The following is a 16,273-nucleotide window of genomic DNA, read 5'->3' as shown; positions in this document are numbered from 1 at the left end:
CCCACTGCTCCCAAAGAATTGCATGTAGCAGGGTGTCTCTGAGGACTGAATATACTTTAAAGGATTTCTCTGAGGTAAAAAAATCCGTCAGTTTATAAGGTGTAACAATACTTGAGATAATAGACCCAAACATTACGATTCCTAATGCCTTGTGTGGAATTTCCCAGCAGAGTATCAGTGTTATTCTCGCTCTCCTCCTCTCAATGATATTTTCGATTCCTGTGTGTATGAGGAGAATGTGTGTAATGACATCTGCCCTGACACTGAGCATGCGCAGCAAATCAGCTGGCCGGACAGCAGTTTCGTTTCTCTCACAAAATCTTCTTCCTGCTTGTGTCCCAGTGCGGGGATTGCCAGGAGCTGTGCACACTGCTAGTCACAGACACCTACCTCCAGGTAAGCTAGAATACATGCTGCCTAGATATATATGATACAAAACAATCCTATAATAACATAAGATCATACTGTCTGTAATCATATTTGTACTTTACATGCCATTCAGCCCTGCATTTATTGTGTGTATAATTCCTGGGTTACAATACTTGCTGTGATAGTAACAATCAAACAAATCATGTGCATGGGAGCAGCTTGTTTAAATGCCACAACTTCATAACAACAACACATAAGGCTCTATTTATAAAGCAGGGAATCTTACATTCCCTGGTGAGAATCTTCCTGGTTTATGTGTTTCAACGACAGTGAATAATTCCCACCAGGGAATGTTTAAGGGAATGTAAAGTTTATTTTGAAAGGCAGGGCTCCTCGATCTACTCGCGTTGCCATTGGGATCTACTGGTAAATCGCAATCCACCTGTTGGGCACCCCTGGAGTAAACAGAGATATCTGGGAGCTTGTCATTTTATATTAAATATTATAACTAACTTCTATTACACAAAATACACATGATACATTTCTAAAGATCTGGGACCCGTGGAAAAACTCTACTAAATAAACACCTATGTGCTTCACAGAGGACGGTGGTCTCCCCGTTTATTGAATAATACAAGTCCGCAAAAGGACGGAGCTACTACATTTAATGGTGTCCCTTGGTGACAGTGAATGAACCTATGTTGGAGAACAATGCCCTGCTAAAATTTTGTGAGGGATTAAGGACTAACATTTGAGATTTAATAGTATTTTGGAGAATACATTTGGGATACCTGACTCCACACCAAATAACAGAGTATATCTGCAGTTTTGATAACCTTTTGTGCTGATACAGTTACTATCTGTACCAATTACATCCCTGAGGAAGCGGACATAGTCTGCAAAATGTGTCGGATGATCTCAATATATGTAATGTGTACAATGTGTTCAGCCCATTTATGTTATAATGTTATCTGAAACTCTTCCTGAATCTTGGCATATGGGAAGATGCATGCATGATCTTAAAATGGTTTTTAGAATTAGGTAAATAAAATGTAATGTTTTATGATATCAACTGCCGTTAAAGTCGCATATTTTGCTTTTTGTGATTCTATACTAAATTAAATATAGATAAAGTTATCTTTATTACATTATATGCATTTATTTTTCTTTTACGTTACAACTTAAAGTGCCTCCGTTATATAAAAATATTATGGATAACATTATAGATAATAAATTATAGATGCCTGGCTGTGTCTGACTTTTATATGTTGTAGTCACAGTCAAAGAACAAGCATACAGATAATGAAATATATACAGAGATAGCTACTCAGTGCTCAACCCAGAAATTTTTTTAAGCCGGGTGGAAGGAAATTGTAGGTGGGTGGTAGCCCCTGTATTGTGACCAAACTCTTTAGTAACCACCCAAAAACAGCCGGGTGGGTGCTGAAAAGTGCCAGGTGGTGCGCCCAGCTAAAAGGGCCTGGGGAGAACCCTGCTACTTATTGCAAAACATGTTCTAGGTCAGACCTGGACTGCATTGTAATGAACTCATCATGACAGCCAAGGAATGAGCATTCTCAAAGGAGAAATCAGTAATGGCAGCTACCAACGGCTCAGGGTGAATTTGGTTCCATATCCCAGTGTGGAGTTGGCCTAACATTTAAGGCAGACTTGCCATGATGTAAATATCAAGCAGCTCTTGATGTTATAAAAAAATGCTTTTTGCCTGGCTCCTGTTCTGAACTTCTGATTTCTAAATCAGTAAGCTTGAACAATAATACAGATTTGACATTGCTTGCTTGTCAGTGACTTATTAAGTATTGATGCCAGAAAAAAGTAACTATTATTCTTAGAAGGCGGCATTGAAGGCTTTACATTTTTCCCTGAGTATGGTGGATCACTATTATATACCGTATTTTCCGGTGTATAAGGCGACTGGGCGTATAAGACGACCCCCCACTCTAACCAATCATTTGGGGGTCGTGTTATATGCCCAGTATTGTACTGTTCCTTCTGCCTGTCAGATCTCACTATTGTGAGAGAACTGAGAGGCAGAAAGAACTGTACACTACTAGTTCTAAGTAATGAATGGGCGTGTTCCAGTGAAGAGCCAATCCAGGTTCTCCACTGGAGAGCCAATCCAGGCTCACGTCCTGCTTTTCAGCTTACACGAGTCCTGCTGTGAAGCAACGCGAGCCTGCCCAGGAGGACTCGTGTAAGCTGAAAAGCAGGAAGACAGAAGGAGGCACAGGAGGACTCGCAGGGACGCCAGACCAGAGAGGGGACTCGCGGGGACACCGGACGCTGCAGGTAAGTACTGGTACCCGGCGTACAAGACGACCCCTGACTTTGTCATAGATTTTTCGGGGTTAAAAAGTCGTCTTGTACGCCGGAAAATACGGTATATAAACATATATATGGAACTACACTACAAAAAATTGAAATAACAATAGAATGAAAAAGGGTGTAACAGGTACACATACAAAAGTGCATACAGCATAATGTAAGCATCTAAAGGAAGTTACAACATCAAAACGAATATACACTGTTGGTGAAATCTTGGCAAATCAACCTCACAGAGCACCAAAAAAGATTTCAGCATTTGAAAGATCAAAAATTATGTAACATAGTAGCTTTTTGGCATCTGCAGAAAGTCTCGAATGAATGCTTATAGATATGTTCCCATCTTCTACTGTTTAAAAAAGTATCTCAGTTATTTATTTCAGAGTTCTAGAAAGGCTGGCGGTCATTGTGATTGAAGAAGAATGGGCACCGAGGTGAAGGAAAGCTTAAGACTGTACAGCAACTACATTGTGAATATAATTCGACCCTCCTATATTCTGGGGTACATGAGCACCTGGATGTCAGAAAGTGAGTCACTTTATGGTTTTTTTAAAACTCTAAGGATTTTTTTTACTGTCAAATTTCTGCACAATTTAAAGTGATTTTGTTAAATTACCAACAGATCTCCTAGCAGATATAAACAGCAGCTTGCAATTATTCAGCTATGGCTAATGTCCAGCCATATTGATCATCCTCCTGGTAGTTCTAGATCCTGGCCTCTCTTTTAAACATTCCCATTGGCCAAGAAGTGTCTCACCTTATAATGGTGGACCAAGAAGAATGTCAAGGTAGTAAGAAGCAGGGAAGCCTGCACACCACCTACAAGTGTCCGAACTTTGTCCCTGCAGAACATCAAGCATTCAGCCAATGCAGAAGGTAATAGGAGAATGGAATTGTTCTAATGGAATTGTTCATTTACATTAAATTAAAGTATATCTATATATTTGGGTAGAGTGCTGATTGGTCCTGCGAGTTTAGTAAGGCTGTATGCATCCCACTAGAAAACATTCTTTATTAGGGAGATTTGTCCTAATGGTCATTCTCACTGGAGCTGAAAATAGGAGAATCCTATGCTTTTTAGTTGTCACTGGACATGGAGGGTAAATGTTCCAGTGGTGACACTTGTTTTGGTAACATTTTCGTTTTTTGAAGGGGGAGATTTCCCATCAGTTCTTGTTTTTTATGAAGCACATAGCAAACTTACTTTTATTAAGAGGAATAATAGGGGCAGACTTACCATGTACCTTAATATCCATCCAAAAATCAATCTTTACACTAGTTAGAATTCAGAATATTTATCTCTACCGGCTAGTACACTCCTTTCACTTAATTCACAAACACATAATAGTGTAAAGTTATAGCACATTACAAAACATCATTATTTATAACGAAATGACACATAGCATGTAGTACACTTCCCAACACATTCACCCAAGTATATTCACCTATCTCTAGTTACCTTTGGTACATATGCTGTTTTCAAGCCCCCCTAGACCAAATACATAAACATTTATGTACTATGAACATTGGTTATAAAATAAACTTTACTGTTATGTTTTGTGCTTTAATTTGTTTCCTGGAAGGTATAATAGAACAGATAAAGGCTGAAGAGGCAAGAGGACCAACTGCAGCTGCAAAATTATTCATAGAAAAATTGCTGGACCTCGAAGCTGAAGGATGGTACCAAGGATTCATAGATTGTCTAAAAGCTGCAGGTGTGTTCCTGTTCCTATGTGTTCCTATTCTAATTGTTTTTTTAGCTTTTATTTGTAGATTTTTGCTATAGGATAAAACATTCAAAAATAAAGAACGGCTAACAGATAAATGTTCTTAAATGTTGAAAACAAATGGTTAAATTAGTGCAAAGCAAATGTATCTGTGTATTTTGTTTTAACATAGTGAAGATTTTTTGAACAACTTATAAAAACAATGTGATATAATATAACAACAATGTGATTTAATAAAACTTTCCAGGACTGGAGAAGATAGACTATCACGGGGGAACCTTAAGTCTAGGACAGCCTTAATAAATCTCAATATATGATAGAGGCTCATGTCTGCTGGAAAGTACTTTAAAAAAAAATCATTGCTGTTACTGCAGATACCTGCAAAGCATGATGAAGCTATTATGGATTTTCTTTTATATAGACAGGCATCCAATTACCTTCCATAATCAAAAGGAATAGTATGAAGACTTTCGATTCTCTACCACATGCTCAGATCTGAGATTGGCTGCAGCTACCTGTGCCTGCAGCAGTATTTTCATAAACAAGTCCTGGAAACAAATATGAAATGCATTTTTCTTATCTGAAATCCTTGCCATGGTTAACTAGTCAACTTGCCGCCTTATGATTAGTCACATTATCCATAGTCTTTTTTTTTATCATTCCTTAGAATGTAGGAGTGTAATAAACGTTCATCTCACTATGTGGTGATATACATGTACATGCTTTATTAAACTACCATAAAACTATAATAAAGCTTACTGAATGCTTGTTTTTTTTTCACTGTAGCACAATTCAGTAGCACAGGCTATGTGGATTATACCAAAACAAATCTAAATCACAATGATGGCCTCCCAACCTTGATCTTAAGTTCTTTACCCAGGGGAATAACACTACAACTAAATGCTGAGAAGCTGAAGTACATAACATTTTTTGTGTTTAAGCTTTAATATTATGTATTTTCCCAGTTACAATGCCTCTGAGAATGGAATAAATAGAAAGTAGGATAAATTGTAACAATTATATCTACTGAGACATTGCTTATACCAAGTAGGCTAATGACTGTAAACTTGGCACATGACCCAACAATATTAGGGTGTGGGACAGGCATGTCCAAAGTCCGGCCCCAGGGCCAATTGTGGCCGGTGTTCAGATTTCCACCGCCCACAGCCTCTGGCGCAGGGAATCCCCTACATCATTATAGTGGTCGTGTGCTGTGCGGGATCCGCACGGACCACGCCCACTCTGATTACTAGAACGAGCCCGCACTGATACGGACTCTGTGCATAGGAAATCCCTCACCTCACCCTGGTGGAAGTGTGCTGTGCGGCACCTGGGCAGACCACGCCCACACCAACCTTGAGTACGTGCTGAATGGTCGGCCCCCACACATTTTCACCTCACCAAATCTGGCCTTCATTGCAAAAAGTTTGGACACCCCTGGTGTAAGTAGTGCCAGTAACAAGTAATTACCACTAGTTTAGATTGTTTGCTAATGTTTTTATGTGTTTTTTTGATAATGTTCTCAGCCTTTTTTTGTCTATTCAAGAATACAGCGGACTATCGAAAGCACTTGCAGATACAGACTTCAGACACATTCAACGTCTAGAAGAACCGAAGAAACGTCTTGACATCATCAGACAGACTGTAACATGTAACATTAATCCTAGAGATTTAGCTCCAGAACTGGGTGTCTGCCTCATCAGAAGGGAGGTGGAAGAGATTATTCAGGTACATTTGGTAACATACAGCTTCATCTGAATGTTTCTTTTATTCCCTGGTTTGTTTAACTGTCTTGGTGGTAGGACTTTCCTAATCACTTGAGCCCCAGATCTTTGTTTCTTCTTGAAACAACCAAAACCCCAGTGTTCATTGAGATGTCTCAGTTCTCTGTATTATATTTTTTGCAGTGTTTAAGCCGGGTGGTCAAAGAGTGTGTGTGTGTGTGGGGGGGAAACACATGGCAAATTTTCGTGTTTCCGGTTGTTGTCATAGGACATCACCAACTCTTACAACTCTGTCAGCATTCTACCACCTATACTTTGCTATACTTTGTTTCAGTTTGTATTGCCCACCCTTTTAGTATGTACCATTTTTCCATCATCTTTGTATTTTGTCCCCCACCAACTGTCCAATGCTTCTGCATTGTGACACAACTTTTCAGTAACCACCTGGCTGTTTTTTGTGTGGTTGCTGAAAAGCTGGGTCACAATACAGGGTGCAAAATATACAGTGCAGAATATAATCAATAAAGTGGGTTAAAATTATATCATATTGGTGAAATGTTTATGTAACATGTTAATATTACATAACAGAATGGTAAAGCTGAAAAAAACACATGCATTGTATATTTATTATTCCTATTTATTCTATTTTTTTACACTGTTTTACCTTTATCAGATTCCACTTACTAGTTCCTGACTTACTCCCCCTCACAGTGTGAGAACAATTAGTATTCTGGTACTGCTGGAAGAGGCTGGACAATTCTGCAACAGCAAAGAATTGTTTTACCTTTATCAGTTTCCACTTACTAGTTCCTGACTTACTTCCCCTCACAGTGCAAGAATAATCAGTATTCTGGTACTGCTGGAAGAGGCTGGACAATTCTGCAAAAGCAAAGAATTGCCATAACATGTGATGTTACTACATTCCCGACATAACACAAACACATTGCAAAATCTTGGCATTAACATTCTGTTGTGTTCCTATGGAGTGATTTGTGGAAACATGGAATCCTAGGAACGGATTTTATTTTCTGATCTGGGTCTAAGCTGACTTTTGACAAACCAAGATGCTATACCACTCTTACTAACCTATATCACTTAATCTGGTAACAGGTACATTTACGTACTAAAATCATACAATTTTACAAATATAAATAAATTGCTGCTAAAGTCTTCTTACCTGCCCCTTACTCTAAGACATCATCTCAACCCCTGGCATCTTCAGCTCCTCTACCCATAAAGCCTGGATTGGAGAGAATTCCCAGCGATTACAGCCATCAGCCAATGGGAACACTCTTTGATGTGTTCATTAACAACTATTATGTCCTGATGGTAATGAATGCTGCAGGGGGTGTTTCCGCTGTGTAACTCCGTTAAATGGTGATGAGCCAAGTATTTGTTCTATTTCTATTTTGTTTTGAATATAAATAGCAAATAAGTCTGATTTATATATGTGTCAACAATATGATTTATTTGCTGTACAGTTATAAAGTCTAATTTCTTCCCTTTTGCAATAAGGAAACAGAACTGAGGGGACCAACAGCTGGAGCTGAAAAACTTATTGACTGCCTTCTCCGATCTGATAAAGAAGAATGGCCAAAGGTGTTTACTCTAGTCCTGGAACGCTTTGATTGCAATCAAGTCCTGGAGGTTTGGAAGGGTGACACAGGTGAATTGAAAATAAATTGTGGTACTGTAAACCGGAACGTAAATTTATTGTATTTATTTCAATATGCTGTTTTATCAAATATAGAGAGGCTGCTATGCAGACCAAAAATAGCAGCGTTAACTCAAAAGTCTTTCCCAGTATTCTTGTTTAGGGGTATTGACTTGAAAAATAAATTTCAACATTATTGGATGTAAACTAATAAAAAAATCATATTTCACTTTTCTATCTGCAAAAATCAGAAATCTAATTATTTACTATGGGTTATTTTAATTTAACACTGATAAAAAAGTAAAATCTATTTTGTATTAGGGAATGGAGGGATAACGTTCTGAGTTGATTGCTGTATTTCAAGACATATATATTGCATACATATTAAAAGATATTATTAGATTATAAATAGTGGTTTTTGTCCACTTTTATGGTACTTTTCCTATCAATGTAATTTGTCATAGCACAATACCAAACACCTTTCTCATCCTTCGTAAGAATAGTGGAAGGGATGTTTTCTAAATTCTGATTGATCTGTTGTGTGTGACTGCTATATATACCTTACATGTCGGTATAATGCCAAATGTGTCATTTGCTGCTAGTGCCTCCACTGGGCAAACTAGTCCTTTTTTCATACTAGGGTTAATTTCACTGGGATACAGTTAGGGGAAAATCATAATTTATGTTTGTCACTGGACTAGGTGCAGGGGACAATCACCCAATGGGTATATGTGTTCCTTGGACAACTACCAAGTGTAGGATTTTCTCTCATTCCATCTATTAAAACTAAAACAAAAGGGGCAGGGGACAATATCCCAATGGATTTATATGTTCCATTGATAACTACCAAAGGTGGGATTTTCCTCTCCTATCCAAGGAGATTCATTCAGGAGTTCCATTTAAATGAAGGAGATGTTTGGATAGTAGTGACAAGCACAACCTTTTTTTTTTTCGTCATGAAGTATATTATCCAGCATGTGTGTTTACCATTTAGAAATAAACATACATTGTTATTCATTATTTCAGAAAGCTATAATGGGAAGAAAGTGTCCACTGATGAGCCAGGAGAATCAGCCAGTCCTTTAATGATGATTCAGTTCTCTGAAGAGCCTGTACTGGAAAACCAATGTCTGTCAGGTAAATACTAAGTCTTTAGTACACTTAGTACATTCAAAAGTGATATTGGTGTCCCTTTTTATTTCAGGATATACTTACCATTATTTGTGCTTTACATTTAGCCCCTGTGGAACTGGAGCAGGATAATGGGAACACAATAGAGCCTCCTAAAACAATCAGTAAGTATATAATGTATATTAGACAGCATTTCCGCAAATAGTGCCACAGAGTAATTCCTGTTTTGGATTTATGATGAAAAAAAATTAACACTATTTCATTGTCCTGACGTCTATGTTTATTTAGCAAGCTCTATCTGTGTGAGACCTTTGGTTTTATGGGAGCCATCCTATGTGAGCACTTGTCATTGGATTTTTCTCTTTTTAAGCACTTAAATATAACACACTAATATAACACACAGAGTAGTAGGCAAGGTGCTATCAATTCCCATCAAATTTCAGTCGGAACATTTTCCCCCTGTTTCTCTCTATCTTATAAAGGTTGTGTCATTAGCCCACAATAACAATCAGAGGCTTGTATATGTGTTGTAAGAACACTAATTTACCCACTGGTAGATACTTGATACCTTAAATTACCAGTGTAGTGATGAGTGTACAATCAAGCTGAACCTTATTTCAGGTAATAGAAGTAAATAAAAAATTAGCTGGAAGGAAGCATCCTCATGTTACAACCAATTGCTTCTGTTTTTTCCCAGAAATCTCCTTTTTTTGGTAAACTTTTAAAACTTTAATGAACTTTGTTTGAATGCCAGAATTATAAAAAAAAAATATTTTGTCTATTTTGTGTGTGTGCATTTTAGAATACACCCCTGTACCAATAAAAAGTATGAAGCTGAGGAAATACCAAGGAGAGCTGGCTGAGCCTGCATACAGAGGCAATAACACAATTATTTGTGCCCCAACAGGTCAGTTCATTGGAATGAGCAATAACCAAAATGTATTGTTGACTTGCAGTCGGACATCTTGATAAGGCTGTTGCAGCTTGACAGGTTTAGATATGTTCATATGGGTCTTTTTTTAGGCTGGTGAGGAATGCTGCTTTTCATTATTTTAGTGCATAACAACAGACATTCAGTTGGTGTCCTTTGGCATGTTGTTTAAATGTAGTTTTGGTTTGTTATATCCCAATTAAACCGTTTTTATTTTTTAGTGTATTGCAGGTAGGCTGCATTTGCAATAAATATACCATTTTGCATGCAGCAGCAACGCTGCTCAAATCCACATTCCGCCAGTGGGACCATGATTAGGGCAGTGTTTAGCAGAGTATGTCAGCCCAACCACTGCTTGTGCATGAGAGCAGTGGTTAACCTCTCCTAGGTCTAGGTTAATCTGAAAGTTTCATGTCAATAAAAAAATGCACATCTCTGTCAATGCTGGTAAAAGCCAGTAATCTACTTTAATCCATATAAGGTGGTAATTGATCTTTCAGAGAATACTTTTTGGTAATATAAGCAGTGAGATACAAGACATTTAACATTTAATCAAGACATGAACCCCAGCATTTTTGTAGGCAAGCTGCAAATACACTCCATATTTGACAAGTTTTTTGGCATGATTTTTTTCTGTCTATCCAGAATATTTTTGATTTTCTGCTATATGGTAATGACAGGGAATCTGTGCTGCTGAGTAATTTATTCTTTCCTTTTTTGTTGCAGGATGTGGAAAAACATTTGTGGCATTATCCATTTGTGATCACCATCTAAAATCTATGCCAGCAAATCGAAAGGGGAAAATTGTATTTATGGCTACTAAAGTGCCAGTGTATGAGCAGCAAAAAAATATTTTCTTCCAGTATTTTGAAGATACAAGGTGTGTACTAAAAATTATATGACTAATATATATACTACATGTTGGAGCAGGGTTGTAATTGTCAATTAGCTTTTTTGGATCCTGCTATGGACATACACCTGACGTAACTGTGACAAATCATACCTTATGGCAAATCTAACAATTCCAAATGCCATTCCTGCAAAAAGTCACAGTATTTTGAGGTTTTAGGAAGACAAGTGAAAAAAATTGTCTCCTCTGAATGCATCTAACAATTCAAAATAAATTGAAAAATTGAAAATCATCAGGCCTCAGCATGGTCCCATAGAGCAAAAGGGGGTCCAGGCCATTTTGCTGTGCTGTAGCATTGGTCCTTTGGTGGGGGCTGTGTAAACAATAAGAGAGCAGCTGTAAATGTAAGTAAAGGCATCAAAGGACAGGATGACGGGTTACATTATCTTTTTATTTTGACTGCTTAATCCAGTGTGACCTTCCTTGTGCAGTCCTGCCCAGCTCAGAGCCTTTCAACAAACTAAATCCCTACTTTGTACCTCCCTCAGTGGGCATAGACACCATGGTATAATATCTTATGATTAAGCAATTATTGTAGACATCTAGTTTAGGTATAGGAAAAAAAAACAGGGCAGCAGCCTGCATGCACACTAAAATTATTATTTTTTCATGTGAAAGGATCACATGATAGAAGAAGGTAAGTACAGTAGTAAGTTCTGCTAGAGGCTATAATACCAAGTCAAACTCAGAAAAATACAGTGTTCCCATTTAAAAAAATTGCATTTCAAAATTTAATAATGAATACAAGACTGCAATAATGTGTAATATATATGCCCAGAGTCATATTGAAGTCTTCCAGTAAAGATTTGCCTTGGAAACTCCCTAAGTTTTCCTTCGGTAGATTCTTCATCTAAATTTACTAAATACTAAACTTAATTACTGTGTGAACTGTCTACAACCTCCATGTGTCATTGTAATGTACATTTTATAGTTGTAAGCTCTAATAAAAAGCGTTTAGTAAAATAACTTACCAAATCTGATTTTTGTATAGTATGTGGAAAGGAAAGTTAAAATGATAAAAACTAACTCTGAGAAATGTAATATATTGCATTTTTGTTTTGAGGTTTAGTTATTCTATAAGATCTAGTTTTTGTTCTGCCTGAAGAGAAGATTTATGGAGATATGTGTTACACCAGCACTACACTAGAGCTGGGGGTCTCCTTCCAGCATTAGGTACTGTAGTTGAAGCTTTTTAATCTCAAGGTTGTTGGTATTTAGAGTTTTAAAATACTGTAATTTTTTTCCTCCAGCTATTCAGTGGTGGGGTTCTGTGGAGATGAAGCTGATGATGTTCCCATCGGGATGATCATTGAACAGAGTGACATTATCGTTCTTACTCCTCAGATTCTTGTCAATTGTCTGAATAATGGATTAGTACCTTCCCTTTCCATCTTTACCTTGTTGATTTTTGATGAATGTCACAATACAATAGGAAACCATCCTTACAATGTGTTAATGTTTAAGTACTTGGACCAGAAACTGGACTCACCAGGTCAAAAACTTCCTCAGGTAATGTAAGCTATGGAAGAATAAAAAACAGATGGGGTTTAGGGCAGTTATAATTCTGTAGAATGTTGCCAGGTGTTTTATTATAAGTAAACATTACAGGGCACATTAGCATGTTGACTTTAATGCCAGTCCTAACACCTTCAAAAACTTACCCCTGGTTAGATGTGAATAAGTCAAGGCCTGACTATACACAATCAAGCCTTTGTATGCTAAGGCATTTAAAATATGCTCATGATTCAACAACCATAGAAGACCATACTGGTAATGTCCAGAGCTGATGTCAATATGACACAATAATCATGCAAGCATCAGTAGTACAACTAGTAGAACAAAAGTAGTAAACTCTGGCTTTTAGGCCAGATACAGCCTAGCTAGTAGTCCGTTTCCACCTAACGCCCCCCTGGTTGATCAGCCAAATCCCTGCCGGCAGGGGTAGGCAACCCGTGGCTCTTGAGCCTCCTTGTTATGCCTACCTTCCCTATTCACCGTGGCCGGCGTTACCACTTCTGCCGCCGGGGTAAGGAGACACGCAATGCATATGGAGCAGAGGGATTTCCCTTCAGGGGTGTTCCTGGGGGGGGCAGAGCCATCAGCGAGGGACTCGAGAGTCTGGCCTAGTGTGCTTTCTTGCCTCCTGAAATGACCTACTAGCCAAAAAAGTTTGCTGACTCCTGCCTTAAGGTATTTTTAGAATTTATGATGCTTTGAGGGACAAATTGAATAAGCACCATGCATGGGGATGCTTCCGGGGACTCCCACTAAACCTGGAGTAGTGGAGGACAATTGGTGTTTTCTCAACTTCAGGTCCTGCTACAGGTGACCCATCTCTAATAACCTGTAAATGGGTTAAGTTTCTTTGACTGCAGTTTTAAAGGTCATAATCATATAACCACTATATCTATATTTACAAAATATTTCTTTATTAACATTTGCAGCCAAACAGCCCTCTGCAAACCACATAGGCAGAATAAACATCAGGTTTAATGGGCCAGGGATCTACAATACCACTAAATAAAACCAATATCAGATTCTGGTGTTTTAAAAAGGTGTCTAAATTTCCTTAAGTTTTATCAAAATAGCTTATCAAAACCTATTTCCAATTGTGTCATTATCTGTAAAATAAGGATTCAGTTTCATAAATTGTAGCCAAATTGACTTTTAACAATTTATATTAAACACAGATTATTGGTTTAACTGCTTCTGTGGGCACTGGAAAGTCCCGCTGTGCTGCAGATGCTGTGCACTACATAAGTAAACTATGTGCTGGTATGGATATCGAATGTATATCTACTGTTAAAGACAATCTGGAAGAGTTGCAAAAAGTGGTGTACAAACCAGAGAAATGTAAGTACCTACCAAAAAAAGGAATATATTATGGACAGCTACAATTTAAAAGTACATCTGTATGACATCCAAGCAACCAGGAACCTAACAATTCATGTTCTTTTGTGACTATTTTACAGTTATTCGATTAACAAATTGTCGTGTGAATGATCCATTTGCTGAGATCATGTCTGAAATCATGGTGGAAACTGAAGAGATGGCTAAATCAGTTTACCCATATTTAGGTAGGTTTGATATGCAGTTTAGTGATTACTGTATATTCCTATTGTAGAATTAGGAAAGTTATGAGCACATATGGGTGGGTTGGCAGTGTTATCCTTCTGAAAGTGTTGGCTGTCTTTGACTTCAGCACTTTTTGAGATCATAAGCTGAAGCAAGCACAACCATCAAGGTGAAATTTGATACCGGGACAAATTTGTATTCGGCACTAGCATATTTTCTCATATTTTGACTATTTAAAGAGCTATGTCTGTGCCCCAACTTTTTTATAAGTACATCAATATTAGTATTAACTCCAAATCTCTGAATAAATGAATATTTGCAATATTAATCCCAACTGAATTCATCTGCAACAACAAAAAAATACATTATTGCATTGCTGTCTATTTATTATCTGTGGTTGTACCTGTAAATGTATATTTTTGGCTTTAGAGACTTTGTCGGATATTCAGAACCGAGATTTTGGAACCCAAAAGTATGAGAGCTGGATCATTGGCATTCAGAAAAAATGCCGCTTACTACAACTGGAAGATAAATTGGAGGAGAGTCATCTGTGCAGTGCTCTGTTCACATATACTGAACATTTACGGGTATGCAGCTTTTTATATATTTACATTCATTCATTGTTTTATTTTTTTTACACTTTTTTCTGTTACAGTGAATTATTCTAAATCCTGCCTATATGTCTGCATATTAAACAAATTCTAAACTCTGGAAAAATGTAAAAGTATACTGGCAATGGTATGTAAAACATACTGGCAGAAAAGAATTATCTGTACGGTGTTTACCATGGGAATTTAAAAAAGGGTTTTATATCATGCACAGGATTCACCTAAATGTTATCCAAACCCAAAGATAAATATGTAATATATTGCAGCTTATTAGAGCCACTCAATCTGGACTTCAACACACCTTTGGTTTCAGTTTGTCTAAAAAAATAAATAAACTAATGCAATCACAATCATCAAAAGATTGGTAAATTAAAAATTAAAACATATTACATTGTTCTGTTTAGGTTTAGATTGACTTTAAAGCCCAACCATTGGGGGGGTTGTAAATATTTTTCCAGAATTTTATTGCTATCTGTGACATTGGGCCTGATTTATTAAAGCTCTCCAAGGCTGGAGAGGATACATTTTCATCAGTAAAACTGGGTGATCAAGCAAACCAGGAATGGATTTCTTCCATGGAAGTCATTAGCTATTTGCTAGCAAATGTTTTGAATTCAGGACCAGATCCATTCCAGGTTTGCTGTATTCTCACTAGCATGAAAGCTTTATTAAATCATGATGGAAATTTTTCTTTAAGGAACAGAGTCAAAGAGACACTAAGAAATGGGAAGAGAAATTTCTCCAAAGAGATCGCAAACAGTAATTAATACGGGTGGGAAGGGGCTGAAACCCCTTCTCTAGTGACACTGGCACCTTCTCGTTTTCTATCTTTTGACTCTCGAAAAATAATACTTGTTCACAAATGGCATAACATTGCTTATCTTCGCAATAATTCTGGACGACCAAGCACATCACCAATAAGATGGATTTGATATCCAGTAGCACAAAGTATAGGGAAATATAGTAGTAGCGTTATGGGAAGAATTCTTTAGAACAATCATCTGATGCATATATTGCACTTCTAGCAAAAAGTAAAGACCTCAATGTCGAAAAACGTTTTTTATGAAAAAATCATATTGTTGATCTTTTTGCTGTTACTATCTGTTCCTAATTTTCCTGAAAACTTTTCTCTCTGTCACAACAGAAATTTAATGATGCACTTATAATTAACGAGGATGCTCGGACCAAAGATGCTCTAGATTATTTGCAGAGTTTTTTTAACAATATCAAGAATGGAACCTTTACAGAGATTGAACAGAAGCTAGCAAAAAAGTTTGAAGGTAAAGATAACATCTAATTTCTCAATGTGCAAAACAAACGGTGCACTTTTTATCCATTAGGATAATCATTATCATCTCAAAAGTCTGTCCACAGAGTGAAAACAAAAAAAAAAAAACGCCAGAAGTCTATTTCCACCCAGATGGAAGTTTTGTGTCCCCTCCACCCAACCACAAACTCATTCTGAGATATTTAACACTAGTTTTTCAGCATGGTCAAAACCTGTTTGTTGTACTCCCTGCTTTATAATTATTGAGTCAGTTTAATCCAATGGGCCTAATTTATCAATGAAATCCGGACTCGCTGGTCGCGCGTACTTTCGCGCCGTTATATCGAGCCGGTTTACCGCGGGCTGGAGTCATATGCGATCGTACACTCGCCTCCTCACTGCCAAGCCGGATGCTTGCCTTCATAACAAAATGGGCAATAGGGGTTGCGCATCCACCAATTAAGGCGATTAGATTTCAGCTGCGCGATTAAGGAGGATCTGTTAAGCTCAATGGTGAGATCATAGCAATTAATT

The 16,273-nt window shown here is 37.5% G+C and overlaps 1 protein-coding gene across 2 annotated transcripts in view; it reads left to right on the top strand.

Moving 5' to 3' along the window:
* Nucleotides 1–276: 276 nt before the first annotated feature.
* The window catches only part of RIGI (RNA sensor RIG-I), a 28,143-nt gene continuing 12,146 nt past the window's right edge, over nucleotides 277–16,273 (top strand). The window contains exons 1-14 of one of the 2 annotated variants that reach the window (XM_072404416.1): nucleotides 277–396; nucleotides 3,096–3,240; nucleotides 4,296–4,427; nucleotides 5,986–6,167; nucleotides 7,679–7,829; nucleotides 8,844–8,954; nucleotides 9,056–9,112; nucleotides 9,751–9,855; nucleotides 10,606–10,759; nucleotides 12,040–12,298; nucleotides 13,480–13,642; nucleotides 13,762–13,866; nucleotides 14,294–14,451; nucleotides 15,617–15,752. In XM_072404416.1, coding sequence (XP_072260517.1) covers nucleotides 3,135–3,240; nucleotides 4,296–4,427; nucleotides 5,986–6,167; nucleotides 7,679–7,829; nucleotides 8,844–8,954; nucleotides 9,056–9,112; nucleotides 9,751–9,855; nucleotides 10,606–10,759; nucleotides 12,040–12,298; nucleotides 13,480–13,642; nucleotides 13,762–13,866; nucleotides 14,294–14,451; nucleotides 15,617–15,752 — 1,819 coding nt within the window. In that variant the 5' untranslated portion in view covers nucleotides 277–396; nucleotides 3,096–3,134. Of the gene's footprint in view, nucleotides 397–3,082; nucleotides 3,241–4,295; nucleotides 4,428–5,985; nucleotides 6,168–7,678; nucleotides 7,830–8,843; nucleotides 8,955–9,055; nucleotides 9,113–9,750; nucleotides 9,856–10,605; nucleotides 10,760–12,039; nucleotides 12,299–13,479; nucleotides 13,643–13,761; nucleotides 13,867–14,293; nucleotides 14,452–15,616; nucleotides 15,753–16,273 lie in introns of both variants that reach the window. The other variant, XM_072404417.1, reaches the window with a different exon arrangement.

Source organism: Pyxicephalus adspersus, chromosome 3 (assembly GCF_032062135.1).
Source record: "Pyxicephalus adspersus chromosome 3, UCB_Pads_2.0, whole genome shotgun sequence".
Classification (NCBI taxonomy): domain Eukaryota; kingdom Metazoa; phylum Chordata; class Amphibia; order Anura; family Pyxicephalidae; genus Pyxicephalus; species Pyxicephalus adspersus.
The sequence above is the reverse complement of the archived record's forward strand: the minus strand, read 5'-3'. Positions and strand labels throughout refer to the sequence as shown.